Source organism: Macrobrachium nipponense, chromosome 41 (genome assembly GCF_015104395.2).
Source record: "Macrobrachium nipponense isolate FS-2020 chromosome 41, ASM1510439v2, whole genome shotgun sequence".
NCBI classification, from domain to species: Eukaryota; Metazoa; Arthropoda; class Malacostraca; order Decapoda; family Palaemonidae; genus Macrobrachium; species Macrobrachium nipponense.
Genome location: NC_061102.1, coordinates 11462014 through 11487659, shown reverse-complemented (window position 1 = coordinate 11487659; position 25646 = coordinate 11462014). Strand labels below are relative to the sequence as shown.

At 37.8% G+C, this 25646-nt stretch overlaps 2 protein-coding genes across 2 annotated transcripts in view; one reads left to right on the top strand and one right to left on the bottom strand.

The window, feature by feature from the left end:
- Positions 1–25646, top strand: part of LOC135212498 (small ribosomal subunit protein uS13) — a 43578-nt gene that overhangs the window by 16990 nt on the left and 942 nt on the right. The gene's annotated exons all lie outside the window — the stretch shown is intronic.
- On the bottom strand, positions 1258–22249 carry LOC135212496 (small ribosomal subunit protein uS13-like). Its single transcript, XM_064245985.1, has 3 exons — positions 22181–22249; positions 10053–10238; positions 1258–1437 (listed from the first exon to the last, which is right to left on the bottom strand). Exons 1-3 carry the CDS (start codon positions 22181–22183, stop codon positions 1273–1275), a joined length of 354 nt encoding a protein of 117 aa, XP_064102055.1. The 5' UTR covers positions 22184–22249; the 3' UTR covers positions 1258–1272.

Genomic DNA, 25646 nt, shown 5'->3' with positions numbered 1-25646 from the left:
TGGTAACCGCACGTTTGCTGCCAAATTACCTCCCACGTTCTGCATCGCTGTAAATACTGAGTGGGATGGTGAAGCAGCGGCATTAATTCCCATAAATTGCAAGCCCGGGGGATGAGGAACATTCAGCGCTGCCGGACCCTGCTGGAACCGTGACGTCATATAATGCACAAGCAGACCATCCAAGGTTTGGTACGCCTGGTAGGCCTAGCGCTGACCACGTACCATCTAACCTATGCGCTTGAGTAGCAGGAGCCTGGAACAAAGATGGCGGATCTCCCCCTCTACCTTGCTGGGAACAAAGGAGAGTGCAAATTATTCATAAAATTACCCAAGGCCCCTCCTGACGTTTCCGATACAGAACCGCTAGGAGAAACCGAAGGGGTATGAGACAATTCAAAAGCAGGTGGAGAAACATATGGAGCAGCCTGGTTTATTACCGATACAAAAGAAGCCGGTAAGGTTTGGTCATCCAAAGATGGCGTCACCCCCTTTCTTTTGTATTGGCTTTTCCCATAGAACTTCTTCCACTGTTCCACCGACCAACCGCGACAAACAGAACACGGATTAGTAACCCGTACATACGTTTTCCCTGCACCTACTACACGTTGGATGAGGATCCGTCGACACCGAGGTTAGGAACCTAGAACAAGGGAAGCCACTGACTCCTGGGCATTTCCTTGTCTCCTCTTCGAAGCGGTAGACGATCCCGATGTTGAGGCAAAATTCTCCATCATACCACGTATACACTCTTACCACACACTGATCACACTTGGAGAAAGAAAAGGAATGAAAAATAAAAAAAATGAAATGGATAAAGAACGGGCAAACTGAAAAACCGGCTTTAAATGAGATAGACAGTAACACGTCTTATCTTAAAGGCGGTAGGAAAATAACTGATGGGTCACAGGTAGCCGTGGGCATTCTGGGTATACATGCCCCGTGACCTGGTATAGATGCCATTAGTCCCTGGATCTCACAAGTGTAATTTTAATTCTACCGGTTTCCAGCTTGGCGCTAGTAAATCCTAATGTTAAGACCGAAGGTTTGTTTTGTGTATGAACAAATACCTATTTCAGAACAAAATATACTCACGTCATACTTTTCCACAAGCAAATCCACAATCTTTTCCTAACTCATATTATACTTACAAAAGCTAGACGACAATTATTCATCTGTCCAAACTTTGTGAACCCTTATTCCCAGTATAAAGATAAGGGGCAAGTCATTCGTAATTAATCTAGCACGTGCTCTACCAATGAACCACCAGATCCATCAGTCATTGCACTTGCTATTCAGAAACCTAGTGTTCACAAAACATGAAAACAAAAGACTCACCTGACTGTATTTACCATCCTTGATATCCTTTTGTCTGTTCAGGAACCAATCAGGAATCTTGTACTGCCTAGGGTTGCTCATAATAGTTACAATCTTTTCAACCTGCGGACACAAAGTAAAACTTCAAACACCTATGAAAAGAAAAGCACATACTTGCACTCAAAGCACATGAATGAGAGATACTCCCTTCACCATACCTAAGCATACTCTGGCAGAGTAAGCCTGAAATCGCTTCCACTAGTGGATGGAAACATGATGGGTATCACGAGGGGAGAAAAAGCTTAGTCCGTTCCACCATCATAAGTAAAGGACTACTACTAATAAAAATGAACCCTCCTTCAAAGATAATATGGAAGCTTTGTGACTAATGAGTGGAGTCAAGTCAAACTACCTTTCAGTAACTACCATATTAACTGGATGAAAAGTTTAGTATAGTTTAAAAACACACACTTTAAGCCCTTTTTAAGATGTTTCCAAACACTGTTGAACTACTACTAGTAAAAATTATCCCTCCTTAAATCAAGTGTTACGAGAAACTACCCGAAACACCATTTGGAATTCCAAGTTGAAAGTCCTCATGTTAATCTTCCTCCCAATGATAAGCCAGGACATGTGTGAAATGGCTGCGCTAGGAAGGAATTCAAAGGCACGGATTCTCAAAAGTTCCAACACCCTGAATGAATGAGATGAGAGAACACGGCCCAATCTTACATTTCCCATGAAATTTCTACTACTGGACAGTCTCTCTATCTGTTGAAATATCTGGGGTTTACCTTTACATAAAATATTTTTGAGGTGGTGCCCAGGTAATAAAAAAAAAAAAAAAAAAAAAAAAAAAAAAAAAAAAAAAAAAAAAAAAAAAAAACGTGTATAACTACAGTACCACTTAATTCTTCTTCACTACTATAGTCAAAACAATTTACGAGCGGACTCAGAGCCCATTTGAGACGTTGCCAGATCCTTCTGACCATTTTAATCCACACCTGGTTTGACCCCTTTAATAGATGGGCAGACTAAGATAAGAGAAAGGGTAGTTTAATTCCATCATTATCCCAGATTTGAATGGTCAAAGTAGATAATCCTTTAATTTGGTACTCCCCCGTCTAAACAATTGTTTCCTTCAGTTATTTTTTATTTGTAAAACCAATTTCATGCAGCACTTTACGAAATGATTCCTTGTAACCACCAAACCCAATATTTTCCTTTACTTGTAAAACTTTGTCTATCTTCGGAATTTCCTTTCATAAAAGCCAATACAGTTCACCGTATAACGCATCGATCGAAATAGTCAACATTCGTTACGGTTTTTTTATCTTTTCCTTTTCTTTTCCCTAAAAACCAGCTCTCTAAATTATTCTTCCGTTTCTTTAGCTTCCTTACATATCTGATGAAAGTTGCTTTTGATATCTTTGTTGCATCTGCTTGATTGATTCCTAACTTAGAAATTTCATTTTCCTTTTCCCATTTAAAAAGCCTGTACACGTATGCCATTTCGTGTTCTTTAGGATGAAGGATATGCCGCAGGGAACTCTCCATGACGTTTACGGAAGCTTGCTGTGGGAGACGATGAATACGGAAGATTATCTCGACCCATTTTATACGATTTGACCAAAGGTCTCAGTGATCTGACCCAAGTGAAGAAGTGGCACAAAGTATGCCAGATCCCCAAGTTTGTCATTTTTCTTCCTTTCTCTTAGTGAAGCGAAGGTAGCTGGGTTAAGGAGAATTGGCAGAGCTGGAAATGGTCTTGGAGTCCGCTCATAAAATGGTTCGACTTTAGAACTCTATTGTAGGTATACATTTATTCAACTAAATCTAAAAGATGAATATTAGAGAAGATTTGTTGACTAATGAACAGAGTAAAGTCAAATAACACTCCAAAGACTTCCATATTAAAAAACTGGATGAAAGTTTAGTAGATATAGTTTAAAAATATACTTAAACCTTTTTAAGATTTTTGTCTAACACTGCTATGGCTCGTAATATTAGTGACAATTGGAACTCAGACCACAGAATGAATTTTAACTGTTAATGGACGGATTGCTCCTCGGGAGTAGTTAAAACAGGTTTGGGGTGGTATCAGGTACTTCGGTTCATTTATTCCCGTATTCTCGTTCTTGCGTGTTGGCGTGGTATTGTTTGCCTCTTTCTTTGATCTTTTTGGGGTGGAACGGATCCTGTAAAGGTACCAAACAATACAGTACCAAGTCTGCCTAATCACTTAAACCATGCAGTGTATGCAAATATATGACAGACAAGAGGGAAGAAAAAGTCTAGTCCCATCACCTAATAATTACCCCTCCCTTAAAACAAGTGTCAAGAGAAACTATCTGAAACACCATTTGGCATTCCAAGTTGAAAGTTCTCGTGTTAATCTTCCTCCCAATGATAAGCCAGGTCACGTGTGAAACGGCTGCGCTAGGAAGGAATTCAAAGGCACGATTTCTCAATAGTTCTGAAACCCTGAATGAAGGAGATAGGAGAACACAGCCCAATCTTACATTTCCAATAAATTATGGGCCCCTTTCCCTGTCCTTATAATAAATAAATAAAAAGAATAAAATCTAATAATGGACCATATGTGTTGTAATTATCTTAAAAAATCTGGTGTTCACCTTTCCATAGTGTTTTTGAGGTGGTGCCCAGGTCATGTAGAGTACATCACAAAAACACCTACTTCAACTATGGTTAACATTTAATCTTCTGCACTAATAGAACTCCATTGTAGGTACATTTATTCAACTAAATCTAAAAGATGGATATTAGAGAAGCTTTGTGATTAATGAACCAAGTCAAGTCTAAATAACACTTTGACTTCCATATTAAAAACTGGATGAAAAGCTTAGTAGATATAGTTTAAAAATATAAACTTGAAACTTTTTAAGATTTTGCCAAACACTGTTGATATGGAGTGCAATACTAGTGACACATTAATTAGGACCGAGTCTACTTAAGACTCAGAGGTCTGGAAAAACTAAGCCCTATTAATAACGACCACAGAAAGAATTTTAACCCTTAATGGATGGATTACTACTAATAAAAATTACCCTTACTTGAAACAAGTGTTAAGAGAAACTTCATCTGAAACACCATTTGGAATTCCAAGTTGAAACTTCTCACATTAATCTTCCTCCCAATGATAAGCCAGGACATGTGTGAAATGGCTGCGCTAGGAAGGAATTCAAAGGCACGAATTCTCAAAAGTTCTTACACCCTGAATGAAGGAGATGGGAAAACTCATCCCAATCTTAAATTTCCCATAATATTAAGTACTACTCATGCACAATCTCTCATATCTGTTGTAATTATCTTAAAAATCTTGGTTTACATTCCCTTCAGTTTTTGAGGTGGTGCCCCAGTTGTGAGTACATCACAAAAACACCTTTTTCAACTCTGGTCATTTAAATCATCTTAAATGCTTACTGAATCCATCATGCATTCTTCACTACTAAAATTTAATTGTAGCTACATTTATTCAACTAAATTCAAAAGATGGATATTAGAGAAGCTTTGTGGCTACTGATCCAAGTCAAGTCAAAATAACACTTTGACTTCCATATTCAAAACTGGATGAAAAGTATATTAGATAATTTGAAAATACAACCTTTGAAAGGTTTCCAAACTGCTGATATGGGGTGCAATAGTAGCAAATAATAGATTTAGACCACAAATTAACTAACTATATTTAACTTTTACATAACTCTAATACTAACGGGCCTAGGGGCTGGACTACAGCCCAGAAGTCCTAATTAATATCATACCAACTGTGGCTGGAAACTCATTCTTCTAAGACCAACACCAGTCATGTTCAATTCTCCAGTCGTCAGGGAGGGTTATAATCCAGAGCTATTTATCTGACTACCTTAACTGACTCACAACTAGGATTAATCTTCCCCGCCAAGCAAACAGCCCACAACATACCAAAATGATCAAGTAGTCTGAAGTACAGGCAACAGATATCCTTGCAGAACCCTCAATCTAGTTTCCTGCCCTTTAACAATGAGGGCAATAGTTCATGAGAAAATTTCTAGAAAATTTCAAGTAAAAAATTTAAGATTTATGAATTCTTTTTTTTAAACCTAAAGAATGTGAAGGAGCTAGTATGAAAGACATCAGTTACCCAAATGCACCCATCAATCCAGTTTCCAACTTCATGCAGTTTGCTTAATCTGACCACCTAAATTCCTGCCTCATATACAGCACCCATGAGAGTGAGTCTTTTAATAATTTTTTCCACAATGTCTAGATGTTTGTACTGACCTGCAACACTACATACAGGAACTGGGAAAGAGAACAACATGAATTCTGTAGTGAATCCTTAGTCTGACAGATTTTAAAAATCATTTCAGGTGGTAAATTCTCTATTTACTCTTCCTTCCACACATGCAGCCACTGCTAGTTTGCAGCAGCTATGAAAGTAGAAAGGAACATTACACTTAAAATTAGATAGATATTGAAATCTAAGTTGTTCAAATATAATTCACTCTTACACCAAAATCTAAGCTGTTCTAACATAATTCATTATTATACGACATAAAACAGGTCCCCCACACTATCTGAAGCTCTAAGGGATCTGCCCTTCTCCTAAGAGGAAAAACATTTTTCAGCTATGCTACACCTATCCACAGATTTTAGCCTATCTAAAATGTACTTTACATTTTGGACATGCAGCACACAGAGAGAAACCTCAGCAATGAAAACAGGAGAACATGCATTGAACAAAATTTTATCACATTTGACAACATACTGAAAAAACTAGGCTGCCTTACATCATGTCGGGGGGACTAGTTAACTCAATATGATTTTGATTTTATTATTCTGTGATAACCAAAGCATGCCTTGTGCGACAATAGCCAAAGCATGCCTTGCGCGACACACACCAATCAGGAAAGCATAGGTTCATATTCCCGTCTGAAAAACCTATTACTGTAGTGAATCCTTAGTCTGATAAGATTTAAAGAATCATTTCAGGTGGTAAATTCTCCATTTACTCTTCCTTTCACTTGCACAGCCATTGCAAACATGCAATAGCTGCGTGATTGGAAAGGTAGTGGCCTTCGGATAAACAAGAGACCTTGCAGTATAACATTTAATCACAAAGATCTTGGCATTTAAATATTAGGCGGCACAATGAATCTAAGGCCATCCAGCTGTCTCTGCACAAGCTATTGCCAAGTACTAATGGACACAAGATTAACCTGCTACCATACAAGGATCAAAGTTCAAGCAATGACCATACAAGGATCAAAGACCTACCAATGTAGTCATCAATGTAATATAGGGGAAACATCACGACAGGCCAACCCTCATCACGGTAGAACGGGTCATTATTCACTCGATATTTAATTGGTGAAACATTAATACAATTGCAACTCTAAGCATACCATTTAAAAGACTGAAGTTTCGTCAACATATTGTGATATATGAAAGCCCCATACGAACTAAAATAAGCATGTGAGCTCTTCGTAAAATATGTTTTCAAGGCAGTTTTGAAATCCAATATGGCGGCTACGTTTTGCATGGACGGTTCTCATCAGTGACGGCCACCATCTTTCCCCAGCCTTCCCAGCACTCATGAACAATGTTAGCGTATATATGTAACGTTTATTGATCTTACTCAAGATTGCAGTTGTAATCAGCACAATAAAACAACATTTTGTTGCCTATATTAGTGAAAGTATGAAACTTGTTATTCCCGGGGTTATGGTTGGAACTGAATTCATTCTTACCTTGTAATCGGCGGTTTTTATCCTTACTGCCATCACAACTGAAACTCCACAGTGCTTATTTGATTGTTATTATACACATTTTGGTCTCAGTTCACTCCACATTGCACTTTAAACCCGTTGCTGTTCCTGGTTTCTAAGCGTGCGCGCCATAAACACAATTTCGAACAGCAGACGACGACAGACGACGAAACTGCAAAGTTTTATTCCCTAAACTGTTACTTTACTCGTTATTTAGTTTAAATTTACTTTGTTATTTAAAAATTTTGATTTGATTCATGTATATCATCCCTTTTTTGCAACCAAATTACCCCGAAAAATTACAGATATTTCTAAAGTAGATACAATCCAATGTTTCTAACGTTTTCGTACATCTGGCTGCCGAAAACCATAGAGGAACGAATACGGAAAAGTGCAGAGGAAACGACTACGTTTTTTTTTTTTTTTTTTTTTTTTTTTTTGCTTTTTTTGTTTTTGCTAGCACTTTTCATTGATTTCAGTCTTTATTAGTATTTTGAATTTCTTTAATAATCGTATGCCAGAAATAAATGTAACCTTTAATGTTTGCATGCTAAGAATGGCAAAATCATCGTTGCCACATTAGTGGAGGCTTCACACATACGCCGTTCCATTATTATCCTGTTGAGCGTCCGCCCCTGATGAGCTCGCTGCTAACGTACCGTCACGCTTTTTTTGTAATCAGCGATCATAGCACTGATGATAGTTTTTCAAAGTTAATATTGATTTTTATGCTTGTTATTCATACTGTAATTAACTGTAGGAAATTTTCTCTCTCTCTCTCTCTCTCTCTCTCTCGGAGTCCAGTCACTCGGCAAAGAAAAGTCATCTTCACTCCCGCAATTGGGAAGAAAGTTTGTATCATCACTGGAGGATTCAGAACTAGAGCTCTCATCATCAAATAGGTTATCAATATCACACTCCTCATCTAGTATTTGATTGATCTCACCTAAAGAAATATCCTCCCTCTTTGGGACATTCATTGTGAAAGACGCGAAATCCAATTTGTCTCGATAACGCCCGAAGCGTATTGAAAGAAAACCAACAGGGACAGGCAGTTTTCTAGCATAAGCGACCACCAGGAAAGAGTTGCCAGGCTGGAAATAAGTTTCCCATGTGCTGAGAGTGTTACCAAATGATGTTCCTACACTTTCTATACGAGTAAACGTATTATTACGGGGCTGACGGCTTGACAAGCACAGTTAAAGTCTTGAACGTAATATCCCGTTGAAGGCGCTACCGAGTAGATCGCGGTAAACGTATTAATACGTGGGTGACGCTTTAACAGGTTATAAACTGTTTCCATGAATTCTAGTTGTCATAGTAATGCAATAATGATAAAATTGCTTTAATATTTATGTATATATACTTCCAATACATAGCCTAATTTCACCAATTTCAACGTTTTGTGTGTAGTCTTATACCCAGTTTGGAGGGTCAACACATACCGAATGGCAACAGAGAGAGAGAGAGAGAGAGAGAAAGGAAGGCGGAGGAACGAAGAAGAAAAGGGATGGCGGTGGAGGGGGGGGGGGGGGGTGGGTTGGGGAGAGGGTAGGTGGAGTTTTTGTCTCTTGGTACAAGGACAAGTGTCGTTATTCTTTACGATTAGTGATTCACGATACCCTTATAAATTACGGCACTGGGTGTAATGCACTATAGCAAAATCTCGTTCTGTTAAGAGTGTTCGTTACAGAAATAGGTATTGCCCAAAAACCTGCTTGCACTGTCTCTGAAACCCATAGTAGACATGCTGCTTAGTTGTGCAATCAAGTTTTTTATAACCAGAGTATTTTTTACAAGCTAGCTATTGAATAAATTTGTATTTTCTCAGTCAAAACATATGCCCCTCAATGCTGAACTTTCCTCTTTTAAAACGACTTTCTGGTCATTGCAAATTCGGCCCCATAATTTCTTATGGTGCGAAAACAGACAAGAGGTCCATGGACCGAAAACGAGTTGCCGTCACACTACGGCGATAATCCCAGCAGTAAAACATCTTCATATATCCAAAAAGTAAATAATAAAGATATATATGCGCATTACGATTATAACAATTACATGTATAGCTGATAACAATCTGCATGAATAACTGGTAAACTGTTCTGCAATGACAGTTGAGTATAGCAATTATTTACAATAGGTACGAAAGTCAAGATGTCGTGACGTCATAATACAGAACTTGAAAGAACGTTCTAATTCAGAAAAATAATTACTTAAATTTGAGTCAGAGTCGAGTTACTTTTTCAATAACGAATATTTTCAAATTAATCATCATAAATATGTAAAATATTGATGTTTTACTACTTATTTAAAAATTAGCCAAGAGCACACTTCCGTCATCTTCTACCCCAACAGCTGTTTTACGCCTGGCTTGTTGTTGATGAGAAATCGTGTTTCGATTGTTGTGATAAAAGTGCTCCAGCGTCTGTGGGTACAAGTGGTGTGCGGATTTATCACAGGAAATGGTTAGTTTATTGACACAAGCTACTCCGTAAACATCGAGATGGCGTCAATCTTCTAAATACCTCGAGTTGTAAGTAAAAATGTTGAACGCGTTTTGGTGAGATTTGCACTACGTTTGAGACCGTTTTCAGTACCCTCTGTTCAAATCTTAAAATTTGGCCTTAATTTCTAACTTTGGAGAAAATACTTACTTCGAAAGGAGAGTAGAGGTCTTTAGCTCCGTTTCTCACCAACAACAAGTCGCGACTGATGCCCATCTCGGGTGTCAGGACGCGTTATAATGTACTTTTTCGGAGGGTGGCTTGCATTGATGGTAGGTGGCCTGCTTGGCCTGCTGTGATGATCTACCCTAAGTTTCAGTGATAAAAAGGACAGGGTATTAACAACAATCTATACAAATTCACTATTCTAAAAAACTCTACCAAATATTGCTGGGTGACCGCATAAATTCTGCAGCCATACAGAAACATTAAGAAATGAAATACTGTACAACATACAAATACATACCTCCTCCTCTGTCATTTCTCCAGCACGCTTTGTCTGGTCAATATCGGCTTTTTTCAAAACAATGTTTGAGTACCTGCGACCCACACCCTTGATGGCAGTCATGGCGAACATAACTTTGCGTCTGCCATCAATGTTGGTGTTCATAAGACGCAGAATGTGTTGAAACTTCTCTGGCAGTACCAACGACTGAAAGATTTAAAAGTATTAGACTAATTGTAACCAAGAAATACAAGAAAAAGATACACCAGTGGCAAATTCCAACATCTAAGTTTTTCATATAAACAAATTAAGGCCAGTTTTAGAATAACACAGAGGTTTGGAATAAGAAAAAAAAAATAAATAAATAAATAAATCCATTCCAGAATGCCGTTTCCTGACCTAATCGGACCTCCCTTCCCAACCTAAATTAGCAAGGAACCAAACACTAATCATCATAATCTTGGATTGGGGCTTCAATTTGGGGTAGTGTTCTAGACTGCTCCTGTAGTTCTCCACACTACCCCAAAAATTAAATAATTCCTAAAGGTGCAGGACGGGGTAGATCTAGGGTACCTATCCACGGCGGCCCAGACTATGGCAGTTGCGGTTTTTTCTACGCAGTTTTACCTACTGAACAAGAATCGTAAGTAGGGTAAAAAAAACCGCATGGTACAGGGATGGCCATGTACAATCAATGTGTACAACCCCAAGAAAAGTACATTATAACGCGGCCTGACACCGGAGTAGAGGTCTTTAGCTCAGTTTCTTACCAACAAGAACTCGCGACTGATGCCCATCTTTGATGTCAAGGCGCGTTATAATGTACTTTTTGGGGGTTGTTCACGCTAATCGTACACGGTCCAACCCCTGTACATGCGGTTTTTACCCTAATATTTATTTGGACTGTAATTAACCCCCGGGGCCAGTACTAAACACTGCGAAATATTCGATGACGCCCTAATCCCTAGTGGATGTCGTAATCTACGTTATGTTTCTTGCCGGGTAATTGAAAAGAATAGTTCCACACGAACTGCAAGGAACGTAACTGCGGATACAACATCCACTAGGGATTGGGCGGTCCAATGTATTTCTCAAGTGTTTAGTACTGGCCCCTGGGGGTTAATTACAGTCGTCCGAATAAATATTACTTTACATTCTTGTTCAGTAAGTAAAATAACATAGGAAAACGTCAATTGCCATAGTCTAGGCCACCGCGGATTGCTTCTGTAGAAATACCCAGTCAGTATCTGAAGTCAATATCCCTCAGTAACAAATCAGTTTTTAAGTAGGGGGAAACATCAGTACAGGCCAACCCTCATCACGGTAGACGGGTCTTATTCATCGATATTTAATTGGTGAAACATGAATACAATTGCAACTCTAAGCATACCATTTAAAAGACCCCCCCCTGAAGTTTCGTCAACATATTGTGATATGAAAGCCCCATACGTAACTAAAATAAGCATGTGAGCTCTTCGTAAAATATGTTTTCAAGGCAGTTTTGAAATCCAATATGGCGGCTACGTTTCATGGACGGTTCTCATCAGTGACGGACACCATCTTTCCCCAGCCTTCCCAGCACTCATTTGAACAATGTTAGCGTATGTATGTAACGTTATTGATCTTACTCAAGATTGCAGTTGTAATCAGCACAATAAAACAACATTGTGTTGCCATATATTAGTGAAAGTATGAAACTTGTTATTCCCGGGGTTATGGTTGGAAACGAATTCTTCTTACCGTAATCGGCGACGGTTTTGTCCTTACTGCCATCACAACTGAAACTCCACAGTGCTTATTTGATTGTTATTATACACATTTTGGTCTCAGTTCACTCCACATTGCACTTTAAACCCGTTGCTGTTCCTGGTTTCTAAATGCGCGCGCGCCATAAACACAATTACAAACAGCAGACGACGACAGACGACGAAACTGCAAAGTTTTATTCCCTAAACTGTTTACTTTAACTCGTTATTTAGTTTAAATTTACATTGTTATTAAAATTTTGATTTAATTCATGTCATTATCCCTTTTTGCAACCAAATTACCCCGAAAAATTACAGATATTTCTAACGTAGAATAAAATCAAATGTTCTAACGTTTTCGTACATCTGGCTGCCGAAAACCATAGAGGAACGAATACGGAAAAGTGCATAGAGGAAAAGACTACGTTTTTTTTTTTTTTTTTTTTTTTGCTTTTTTGTTTTTGCTAGCACTTTTCATTGATTTCAGTCTTTATTAGTATTTTGAATTTCTTAAATAATCGTATGCCAGAAATAAATGTAACCTTTAATGTTTGCATGCTTTAATGTTTGCATGCTAAGAATGGCAAAATCATCGTTGCCACATTAGTGGAGGCTTCACACATACGCCGTTCCATTATTATAAACTGTTTCCATGAATTCTAGTTGTCATAGTAATGCAATAATGATAAATTGCTTTAATATTTATGTATATATACTTCCAATACATAGCCTAATTTCACCATTTCAACGTTTTGTTTATAGTCTTATACCCAGTGGGAGGGTAAGCACATACCGATTGGCCACAGTGAATGTCCCTTCCTATTCCGTCCTCTCTCTCTCTCTCTCTGGCTCTCTCTCTCTCTCTCTCTCTCTCTCTCTCTCTCATTTTTTAAATTTTACATACCTATGTCCTGCTTAACTATTTTGCGAGCACTAGTAGATGCACCTACATTCATCATTACGACTGAATTAAAAACTTGAAAGTATTTAATTAATGCTATACAAGTATGAAATATATTTTCTTGTTCATTTTTCGAATTACGATAAAAGAAACAGAGAGGAGGAGGAGAGAGAGAAGAGGAGAGAGAGAGAGAGAGAGATAGAGAGAGAGAGAGAGAGCTGAGTGGATCAGTGTATAAATATATCGGTCAATGGGCAGGTAACAACCGAGTGAATCGTTAGATATATCCACCAATGTAAACTACTATTATTAGATAGATAGATGGAAAAATCATAGAAAATAAGTTTAAACTGCAACAACTTTCAGAGAGAGAGAAGGGAAGGTGAAGGAAGGAAGAAGGACAGGGGTGGCGGTGGAGGTGGGGGAGAGGGTAGGTGGAGCTGTTTACTGGTGTGTTCCTATCCATTTCTGGATAATGGAGTTTTTGGTCTATTAGTACAAGGACAAGTGTAGTTATTCTTTACGATTAGTGATTCACGATACCCTTATAAATTACGGCACTGGGGGTAATGCACTAAGAAAAATCTCGCTCTGTTACGAGTGTTCGTTACAGAAATAGGTATTGCCCAAAAACCTGCTGCACTGTCTCTGAAACCCATAGTAGACATGCTGCTTAGTGTCAATCAAGTTTTATAACCAAGTATTTTTTACAAGCTAGCTATTGAATAAATTTTTATTTTCTCAGTCAAAACTATGCCCCTCAATGCTAATTTCCTTTTCTTTTAACGACTTTCTGGTCATTGACAAATTCGGCCCCATAATTTCTTATGGTGCGAAAACAGACAGAGGCCCAGGGAACGAAACGATTGCGTCACCACTACGGCGATAATCCAGCAGTAAAACATCTTCATATATAAAACCAAAAAGTAAATAATAAAGATATATATGCGCATTACGATTATAACAATTACGTACATGTATAGCGATAAACAATCTGCATGAATAACTGGTAAACTGTTCTGCAATGACAGTTGAGTATAGCAATTATTTACAATAGGTTACGAAAGTCAAGATGTCGTGACGTCATAATACAGAACTTGAAAGAACGTTCTAATTCAGAAAAATAATTACTTAGATTTGAGTCAGAGTCGAGTTACTTTTTCAATAACGAATATTTTCAAATTAATCATCATAAATATGTAAAATATTGATGTTTTACTACTTATTTAAAAATTAGCCAAGAGCACACTTCTCGTCATCTTCTACCCCAACAGCTGTTTACGCCTGGCTTGTTGTTGATGAGAAAATCGTGTTTCGATTGTTGTGATAAAAGTGCTCCAGCGTCTGTGGGTACAAGTGGTGCGATTTATCACAGGAAATGGTTAGTTTATTGACACAAGCTACTCCGTAAACATCGAGATGGCGTCAATCTTCTAAATACCTCGAGTTGTAAGTAAAAATGTTGAACGCGTTTTGGTGAGATTTGCACTACGTTTGAGACCGTTTTCAGTACCCTCTGTTTAAATCTGTTTAAATCTTAAAATTTGGCCTTAATTTCTAACTTTGGGGAAAATACTTACTTCGAAGGAGAGTAGAGGTCTTTAGCTCCTTTGTTTCTCACCAACAACAAGTCGCGACTGATGCCCATCTCGGTGTCAGGACGCATTATAATGTACTTTTTTCGGAGGGTGGCTTGCATTGATGGTAGCTGGCCTGCGTGGCTTGCTGTGATGATCTACCCTAGTTCACAATAGAAAAAAAAAAAATCACCAGGATGGAATTTAACACAGGCTACATGACATTACCAAATTAACAAAAATGAATAGGACACAGTAAATAGCCACTAGCCCCACTATGGCTGGGCTATAGCCAACCATTATCTTCCCTACCCAAGCGTACCAAGTTAATTTAAAAATCAAAAATATCCCACGCATTACCAATGAAAAATATCCTTCGCATTACAAAATGAACATAGGGTAAAACATCAAAGCAGGCCACGCAGGCCAGCTACCATCAGTGCAAGCCACCCTCCGAAAAGTACATTATAACGCGTCCTGACACCCGAGATGGGCATCATCGCGACTTGTTGTTGGTGAGAACGGAGCTAAAGACCTCTACTCTCCTTTCGAAGTAAGTATTTTCCCCAAAGTTAGAAATTATGGCCAAATTTTAAGATTTAAACAGATTTAAAACAGAGGGTACTGAAAATGGCGCCCACGGCAGTGGAAATCTCACCAAAAACGCTTTAGAAATTTTTACTTACAACTAAAATGTTTCGAAGATTGACGCCATCTCGATGTTTACGGAGTAGCTTGTGTCAATAAACTAACCATTTCCTGTGATAAATCCGCACACCACTTGTACCCACAGACGGTGGAGCACTTTTATCACAACAATCGAAACACGATTTCTCATCAACAACAAGCCAGGCGTAAACAGCTGTTGGGGTAGAAGATGACGAGAAGCGTGCTCTTGGCTAATTTTTAAATAAGTAGTAAAACATCAATATTTTACATATTTATGATGATTAATTTGAAAATATTCGTTATTGAAAAAGTAACTCGACTCTGACTCAAATTTAAGTAATTATTTTTCTGATTAGAACGTTCTTTCAAGTTCGTATTATGACGTCACGACATCTTGACTTTCGTACCTATTGTAAATAATTGCTATACTCAACTGTCATTGCAGAACAGTTTACCAGTTATTCATGCAGATTGTTATCAGCTATACATGTAATTGTTATAATCGTAATGCGCATATATATCTTTATTATTTACTTTTTGGATATATGAAGATGTTTACTGCTGGATTATCGCCGTAGTGTGACGCAATCGTTTTCGGTCCATGGGCCTCTTGTCTGTTTTCGCACCATAAGAAATTATGGGGCCGAATTGCAATGACCAGAAAGTCTTTAAAAGAGGAAAGTTAGCATTGAGGGGCATATGTTTTGACTGAGAAAAATAAAAATTTATTCAATAGCTAGCTTGTAAAAAATACTTGGTTATAAAAACTTGATTGACAACTAAGCAGCATGTCTACTATGGGTTTTCAGACAGTGCAAGCAGGTTTTTGGGCAATACCTATTTCTGTAACGAACACTCTTAACAGAACGAGATTTTGCTTATAGTGCATTACACCCAGTGCCGTAATTTATAAGGGTATCGTGAATCACTAATCGTAAAGAATAACGACACTTTGTCCTTGTACCAAGAGACAAAAACTCCATTATGCAGAAATGGATACGAAAACACGCGTATAAAGCTCCACCTACCCTCTCCCCCCCCCCCCCCCCCAACCCCCCCCCCCCATCCCTTTTCTTCTTCGTTCCTCCGCCTTCCTTTCTCTCTCTCTCTCTCTCTCTCTGTTGCCATTCGGTATGTGTTGACCCTCCAAACTGGGTATAAGACTACACACAAAACGTTGAAATTGGTGAAATTAGCTCTGTATTGGAAGTATATATACTAAATATTAAAGCAATTTTATCATTATGCATTACTATGACAACTAGAATTCATGGAAAGTTTAAAACCTGTTAAGCGTCACCCACGTAATAATACGTTTACCGCGATCTACTCGGTAGCGCCTTCAACTGGATATTACGTTCAAGACTTTAACTGTGCTTGTCAAGTCGTCAGCCCCGTAATAATACGTTTACTCGCATAGAAAGTGTAGGAACATCATTTGGTAACACTCTCAGCACATGGGAAACTTATTTCCAGCCTGGCAACTCTTTCCTGGTGGTCGCTTATGCTAGAAAACTGCCTGTCCCTGTTGGTTTTCTTTCAATACGCTTCGGGCGTTTATCGAGACAAATTGGATTTCGCGTCTTTCACAATGAATGTCCCAAAGAGGAGGCATATTTCTTTAGGTGAGATCAATCAAATACTAGATGAGGAGTGTGGTATTGATAACCTATTTGATGATGAGAGCTCTAGTTCTGAATCCTCCAGTGATGATACAACTTTTCTTCCAATTGCGGAGTGAAGATGACTTTTCTTTGCCGAGTGACTGGACTCCGAGAGAGAGAGAGAGAGAGAGAGAGAATTTCCAACAGTTATTACAGTATGAATAACAAGCATAAAAATCATATTAACTTTGAAAAACTATCATCAGTGCTATGATCCCTGATTACAAAAAAAGCGTGACGGTACGTTAGCAGCGAGCTCATCAGGGGCGGACGCTTAACAGGATAATGGAACGGCGAATGTGTAAGCCTCCACTAATGTGGCAACGATGATTTTGCCATTCTTAGCATGCAAACATTAAAGGTTACATTTATTTCTGGCATACGATTATTTAAGAAATTCAAAATACTAATAAAGACTGAAATCAATGAAAAGTGCTAGCAAAAACAAAAAAGCAAAAAAAAAAAACGTAGTCGTTCCTCTATGCACTTTTCCGTATTCGTTCCTCTATGGTTTTAGGCAGCCAGATGTACGAAAACGTTAGAAACATTTGATTTTATCTACGTTAGAAATATCTGTAATTTTTCGGGGTAATTTGGTTGCAAAAAAACAAAAAAAGGGATAATATACATGAATTAAATCAAAATTTTTAAATAACAATGTAAATTTAAACTAAATAACGATAGAGTAAGTAACAGTTTAGGGAATAAACTTTGCAGTTTCGTCGTCTGTCGTCGTCTGTCGTCGTCTGCTGTTTGTAATTGTGTTTATGGCGCGCGCGCTTAGAACCAGGAACAGCAACGGGTTTAAAGTGCAATGTGGAGTGAACTGAGACCAAATGTGTATAATAACAATCAAATAAGCACGTGGAGTTTCAGTGTGATGGCAGTAAGGATAAAAACCGCCGATTACAAGGTAAGAATGAATTCAGTTCCAACCATAACCCCGGGAATAACAAGTTTCATACTTTCACTAATATAGGCAACAAAATGTTGTTTTATTGTGCTGATTACAACTGCAATCTTGAGTAAGATCAATAAACGTTACATACATACGCTAACATTGTTCAAATGAGTGCTGGGAAGGCTGGGGAAAGATGGTGTCCGTCACTGATGAGAACCGTCCATGAAAAACGTAGCCGCCATATTGGATTTCAAAACTGCCTTGAAAAACAAATATTTTACGAAGAGCTCACATGCTTATTTTAGTTCGTATGGGGCTTTCATATATCACAATATGTTGACGAAACTTCAGTCTTTTAAATGGTATGCTTAGAGTTGCAATTGTATTCATGTTTCACCAATTAAATATCGAGTGAATAAGACCCGTCTACCGTGATGAGGGTTGGCCTGTACTGATGTTTCCCCTATACCTTGCCTTTTTTAGGGGAAACATCAGTACAGGCCAACCCTCATCACGGTAGACGGGTCTTATTCATCGATATTTAATTGGTGAAACATGAATACAATTGCAACTCTAAGCATACCATTTAAAAGACTGAAGTTTCGTCAACAATATTGTGATATATGAAAGCCCCATACGAACTAAAATAAGCATGTGAGCTCTTCGTAAAATATGTTTTCAAGGCAGTTTTGAAATCCAATATGGCGGCTACGTTTTTTCATGGACGGTTCTCATCAGTGACGGACACCATCTTTCCCCAGCCTTCCCAGCACTCATTTGAACAATGTTAGCGTATGTATGTAACGTTTATTGATCTTACTCAAGATTGCAGTTGTAATCAGCACAATAAAACAACATTTTGTTGCCTATATTAGTGAAAGTATGAAACTTGTTATTCCCGGGGTTATGGTTGGAACTGAATTCATTCTTACCTTGTAATCGGCGGTTTTTATCCTTACTGCCATCACACTGAAACTCCACAGTGCTTATTTGATTGTTATTATACACATTTTGGTCTCAGTTCACTCCACATTGCACTTTAAACCGTTGCTGTTCCTGGTTTCTAAGCGCGCGCGCCATAAACACAATTACAAACAGCAGACGACGACAGACGACGAAACTGCAAAGTTTTATTCTCTAAACTGTTTACTTTACTCGTTATTTAGTTTAAATTTACATTGTTATTTAAAAATTTTGATTTAATTCATGTATATTATCCCTTTTTTTGCAACCTTAAATTACCCCGAAAATTACAGATATTTTCTAACTTATGATAAAATCAAATGTTTCTAACGTTTTCGTACATCTGGCTGCCGAAAACCATAGAGGAACGAATACGGAAAAGTGCATTAGGAACGACCTACTTTTTTTTTTTTTTACTTTTTTGTTTTTGCTAGCACTTTTCATTGATTTCAGTCTTTATTAGTATTTTGAATTTCTTAAATAATCGTATGCCAGAAATAAATGTAACCTTTAATGTTTGCATGCTAAGAATGGCAAAATCATCGTTTGCCACATTAGTGGAGGCTTCACACATAACGCCGTTTCCATTATCCTGTTAAGCGTCCGCCCCTGATGAGCTCGCTGCTAACGTACCGTCACCGCTGTGTAATCAGCGATCATAGCACTGATGATAGTTTTTCAGGTTAATATTGATTTTTATGCTTGCTTCGTTATTCAATACTGTAAGTAAAACTGTAGGACTTCTCTCTCTTCGGTCTCTCTCTCTCTCTCTCTCTCTCTCTCTCTCTCTCTCGCTCTCTCATCTCTCTCTCTCTCTCTGTCTCTCTCTCTCTCGGTCTCTCTCTCTTCTCTCTCTCTCTCTCGGAGTCCAGTCACTCGGCAAAGAAAGTCATCTTCACTCCCGCAATTGGAAGAAAAGTTTGTAATCATCACTGGAGGATTCAGAACTAGAGCTCTCATCATCAAATAGGTTATCAATATCACACTCTCATCTAGTATTTGATTGATCTCACCTAAAGAAATATGCCTCCTCTTTGGGACATTCATTGTGAAAGACGCGAAATCCAATTTGTCTCGATAAACGCCCGAAGCGTATTGAAAGAAAACCAACAGGGACAGGCAGTTTTCTAGCATAAGCGACCACAGAAGAGTTGCCAGGCTGAAATAAGTTTCCCATGTGCCTGAGAGTGTTACCAAATGATGTTCCTACACTTTCTATACGAGTAAACGTATTATTACGGGGCTGACGGCTTGACAAGCACAGTTAAAGTCTTGAACGTAATATCCCGTTGAAGGCGCTACCGAGTAGATCGCGGTAAACGTATTATTACGTGGGTGACGCTTAACAGGTTATAAACTGTTTCCATGAATTCTAGTTGTCATAGTAATGCAATAATGATAAAATTGCTTTAATATTTATGTATATATACTTCCAATACATAGCCTAATTTCACCAATTTCAACGTTTTGTGTGTAGTCTTATACCCATTTGGGGTCAAAAGACATCCGGAATGGGTAACAACGAATAGAGAATTGGACGAGAGAGAGAGAGAGGAAGGAAGGCGGAGGAAGGAAGAAGAACGAGGGAAGAAGAAATGGCGGTGGAGGGGGGGGTGGGGGGGGGGTTGGGGAGAGGGTAGGTGGAGCTTTGTTATACGCGTGTTCGTATCCATTTCTGCATAATGGAGTTTTTTGTCTCTTGGTACAAGGACAAGTGTCGTTATTCTTTACGATTAGTGATTTCACGATACCCTTATAAATTACGGACCTGGGTGTAATGCACTATAGCAAAATCTCGTTCTGTTAAGAGTGTTCGTTACAGAAATAGGTATTGGCCCAAAAACCTGCTTGCACTGTCTCTGAAACCCATAGTAGACATGCTGCTTAGTTGTCAATCAAGTTTTTATAACCAGTATTTTTTACAAGCTAGCTATTGAATAAATTTTGTATTTTTCTCAGTCAAAACATATGCCCTCAATGCTAACTTTCCTCTTTTAACGACTTTCTGTCATTGCAAATTCTGGCCCCATAATTTCTTATGGTGCGAAAAAGCAGACAGAGGCCCATGGACCGGAAACGATTGCGTCACTACAAGGCGATAATCCAGCAGTAAAACATCTTCATATATCCAAAAAGTAAATAATAAAGATATATATGCGCATTACGATTATAACAATTACATGTATAGCTGATAACAATCTGCATGAATAACTGGTAAACTGTTCTGCAATGACAGTTGAGTATAGCATTATTTACAATAGGTACGAAAGTCAAGATGTCGTGACGTCATAATACAGAACTTGAAAGAACGTTCTAATTCAGAAAAATATTACTTAAATTTGAGTCAGAGTCGAGTTACTTTTTCAATAACGAATATTTTTCAAATTAATCATCATAAATATGTAAAATATTGATGTTTTACTACTTATTTAAAAATTGCCAAGAGCACCGCTTCTCGTCATCTTCTACCCAACAGCTGTTTACGCCTGGCTTGTTGTTGATGAGAAATCGTGTTTCGATTGTTGTGATAAAGTGCTCCAGCGTCTGTGGGTACAAGTGGTGTGCGGATTTATCACAGAAATGGTTAGTTTATTGACACAAGCTACTCCGTAAACATCGAGATGGCGTCAATCTTCTAAATACCTCGAGTTGTAAGTAAAAATGTTGAACGCGTTTTTGGTGAGATTTGCACTACGTTTGAGACCTTTTCAGTACCCTCTGTTTAAATCTGTTTAAATCTTAAAATTTGGCCTTAATTTCTAACTTTGGGGAAAATACTTACTTCGAAAGGAGAGTAGAGGTCTTTAGCTCCGTTTCTCACCAACAACAAGTCGCGACTGATGCCCATCTCGGGTGTGGCAGGGACGCGTTATAATGTACTTTTTCGGAGGTGGCTTGCATTGATGGTAGGTGGCCTGCGTGGCCTGCTGTGATGATCTACCCTAAATCAGATTGAAAATGAAAATAAACGGGAAAAAGGCAATTGACCTACGACATGGGTATGGCTGCCTTTGTAGCCTCATGGTATCCATAATTGAGGGAAATGAATTTTCCTAAAAATGTAAATTTTTAAAAAAATTACGCTGCCTATTACAAATTCAATTTATAATGATTTCCCCTTACCTAATATTCGGGCTACCCTCCCTAGTAATTTTGAAGTTTCGATTGAATTTCAAATCCCTCAAAAGTTACATACCTAACTTCCGGCCGGACACAGCACGGTTATTAATGCGAATAATGACATGCAAATTAGTTTCATTATTAATTTCTAAAGCACCAATACTGTAACGGCCAATTATTTTATTTAAATTACTACCTATAACGTAAAACTTGTACATCTCTTGACGTTACGGCTGTCATCCTATCTTATTTCTACCGCACAAAAACAAAACTATATATAACCAAATAAAATTAGATTAATTTAAAACTAAAAGGAGGCGGCCATCACAATTAAGAGTTGACACTATTACAGTAAATAGAGAGGGATATACGAACATACGGGTAAAAAAGCACGAAACTGCCAATGATGCCTGCCATACCATAAGTACGACTGTAACAAACAGTATATTTTCCCTGATAATACCTTTCAAAACCTAAACATTTCTCCTAAATAACAATCTGTAATACTTATCGTGTCCATATTTCCTAGATAAAAACAAAAACTTTAGCGCGGTCCCCACTAGAGCCGATGACTAGGGATTTAGAATTCCTTTCAGGAAGTTTACGTACCATCTTGGCGGTGCGTTGATAGGAAAGACTGGGAAGAGAGATGACGAACGTTATAACGTATACTGAGAAAGTCAGTGTTGGAAAATAAGTAACTTTTTATGATAACACAAATGTAAATTTTGACACTTACAGTTTTATGGTTTTATATTTAATTATAATTTTTTATATATTTTATTCAAAAAACTGTGATTTATAATAAATTTTTTATTTTTACCAATGGTTATGCTGATCTTTATGGTTTTCGATGCGTGGAAGACTGCTCAATGCACACTAACTAAAACCCTCCTCCCTTTTGAACAAGTGAAAAAGAATGAATTACAAAGCGTTCCAGCCTTTCATTTTCCTAGTTTTGGCGTATAGTAGTCTTAAATTATCTAGCTTTAAGTTATTATTACTTGGATGAACGTATACGAATAACATTGATAACATAATTATAAATATTGATTTGTCTCCAGACTGTTGCCAATTGTTATTTATTTTATTCTTTTCCATCCGTGTATTTGGATTCTCAGATATTCCCCCCGTTGCATTTTGTATTAAGCTGTATACGTGCATGATAAATACTGAAAGTTACTGGTGGTTCTTTTAAGTACAATTTTATTTTATCCCTGCACAAAATCTACCACCCCTGGACGAATTCAGAGTCGTTTACCAGGAAAGGACTCAGTGACGAACATAAATCCATTTCTTACCATCAAATCTCGTCCTATCTAATTCTTAACACTGCATTTTTGCAAAATTTCGAGTCTTTTGCCAGAGAATGGCCCAGTGACTATTAATTTACTATTAATTTTTTCCTGTCTAATTATAACACTTCCACATCAATTACTCTATCTTCTGAGAGATAATCGGCAATACCTCTATGAGGTAGTCTTAGACTGGTACTACTACAGCTAGAAAGCATGTATGGATATGTAAATTATGTCAGTTAAATAGTAATTTACCTGTATATGAAATATAATTAAAATGAAATCTTTTAAAAAAGAGAGAAGATCATAGGGTAAAACTGCTAATGATTAGCATAGCCACACTAAACTAGCGATATGAGGATAAAAATTAAATGATGAACTGATAGTTAACGTTTCATAGATCTACTATTTTAGCGATAAAACTTAGAATATTAGAAAATTGATCAAAAGCCGATGATTCTTTAAAGAAATAAACTCATGCATAGTCAAACTTAATCTAGAATAAAAAGAAGGAAGCCGTACCAAATTTCAGCCCCGCAAATACTACTACTATAACTATTATTTTATGTCCGCCTTGATTTATACTACTTTCAAAACTAGTTCCGCTACTGCATGAATTAAATAATTTTTAGTAAGTTCTTTCATTTTTATTATGTTATTAGTAAAATTATGGTATTTCAAGGTAAATATTCGGTTGAAGTTTTAGCCTAGGGCTAATACGTAAACTAGCTTATATGGTAGTACTAGCCTACTAGTAGCCTAATATTTTCCAAGTAGCTAGGTACTACTAGCCTACCTAGGACTACCTATACTTACTTAGGCTCCTGAGCATACCTAGGTATAGCCTAGCTACTTAGGCTACTATACTAGGCTAGCTACTAGTAGCTACCTACTCATTACGTAACCTATTTACGAAGCACCCACTAGTAGCTACCTAGGTAGTACCTAGTACTACCTACTATATATTTAATTTTCGGGTTCTCCAAATGGGAAAATGTGGATTTTAGTACTACTAGGCACTAGGTATTGGGAAGACCAAAAATCACCAGTTTAGCTAATCATTACATGTGATTTAACTAAACTGTTTAGCCCTACCTATAGTAATACCTAGTAGGTACCTACCTAGGCTATAGGGTAAACTACCGAGTTGGACTGGCCAACTCACCGACTACCGAGGTTTTGGCCACCTTCCGAAAAATTACTTTAAACATGTCCTGACACCAGAGATGGTCATCAGTCATGAGTTGTTGGTGGTGATAAACGGAGCTCAAGACCTCTAGGTAGGTTATACTCCTCCTTTCGAAGTAAGTATTTTCTCCAAAGTTAGAATTAAGGCTACATATTTTTAAGATTTAAACAGAGGGTAATGAAAGGGTGGCCAACGCAGTGCTCACAACCTCAAAACACTTTCGAAGGTTTTACTTACAACTCCAAATCCAAAGTTTCAAAGATTGATGCCATCTCGATGTTTGCGGAGTCGCTTGTGTCAACAAACTTCCCATTTCTTGTGCTAAATTTTGCACACCACTTGTACCCATAGACGCTGGGGCTCTTTCATCACAACAATTGTAACCCGACCTCTAACCAGCACTTATTCGTACTTATTCAAGGGGACTACGACATTCTTGCGGCGTTTTGCGCTCTTCAATTGATTATCAGTGTTGTCAATTGGTGTTTACCCTCAAACTGAGTTTAAGACTTACACAAAACCGGGGAAATAAGTGAAATTAGCGTATCTATTTGTAGTAGGCTATACACATATTAAGGTACAGCAATTTTATCATTAATGCCTTACTATGACAATAGAATTCATGGAAACAGTTTGTAATGCATCGGCGTATGTGTGAATCTCCACTAGATTGGCAACGATGAGTGCTTTTGCTGTCGTCGTGCTCATACTTCAGAAATATCTGTAATTTTTGGGGTTAATTGGTTGCAAAAAAGGGATAATAGACATGAATTAAATAAACATTTTGAAGTAAAGTTAAACTAAATAATGAGTAAAGTAAACAATTAAGGAATAAAGCTTTGTACCTCATAAACAGTGTAGTCGTCTGCTGCTTGTAACTGTGTTTGCGGAGTGAGTGCCTAGGAACCAGGAAACAGCAACATGGTTCAAGTGCAATGTGGAGTGAATTAAGACCAAAATGTGTATAATTACAATCAAATAAGCACTGTGGAGTTTCAGTTGTGATGGCAGTAAGGATAAAACAACCAATTACAAGGTAAAAATGAATTCAGTTCAAACTATGACCCCGAAGAATAAAAAAAAAGTTTCATACTTTCACTAATATAGGCAACAAAATGTTGTTTTATTGTGCTGATTACAACTGCAATATTGAGTAAGATCAATAAAAGTTATATATTTACGCTAACATTATTCAATGAGTGCTGGGAAGGGCTGGGAAAGATGGTGGATTGTCTGTGGTTAGATGGGCCAGCCTGATGATAGCCGCCATATTGGATTTTCAAAACTGCCTTGAAAACATATTTTTACGAAGAGCTCACATGCTTATTTTAGTTTGTATGGTGCTTTCATATATCACATTATGTTGACAAAACTTCAATCTTTTGAATGGTATGCTTAAAGTTGTAATTGTATTCTTGTTTCACCAATTATGTGTCGAGTGAACAAGGCCTGGCCAGCGTGATGACGATGGATCATCTGCGGTTGTTTACCCTAGGTATAAACCGCAAGATACAGGATTAGTTAGGTATACTAGGAATGCATCCTAACCTTACCATCTCTAACTTAACCTAGAGTATCAAGTTAGGTT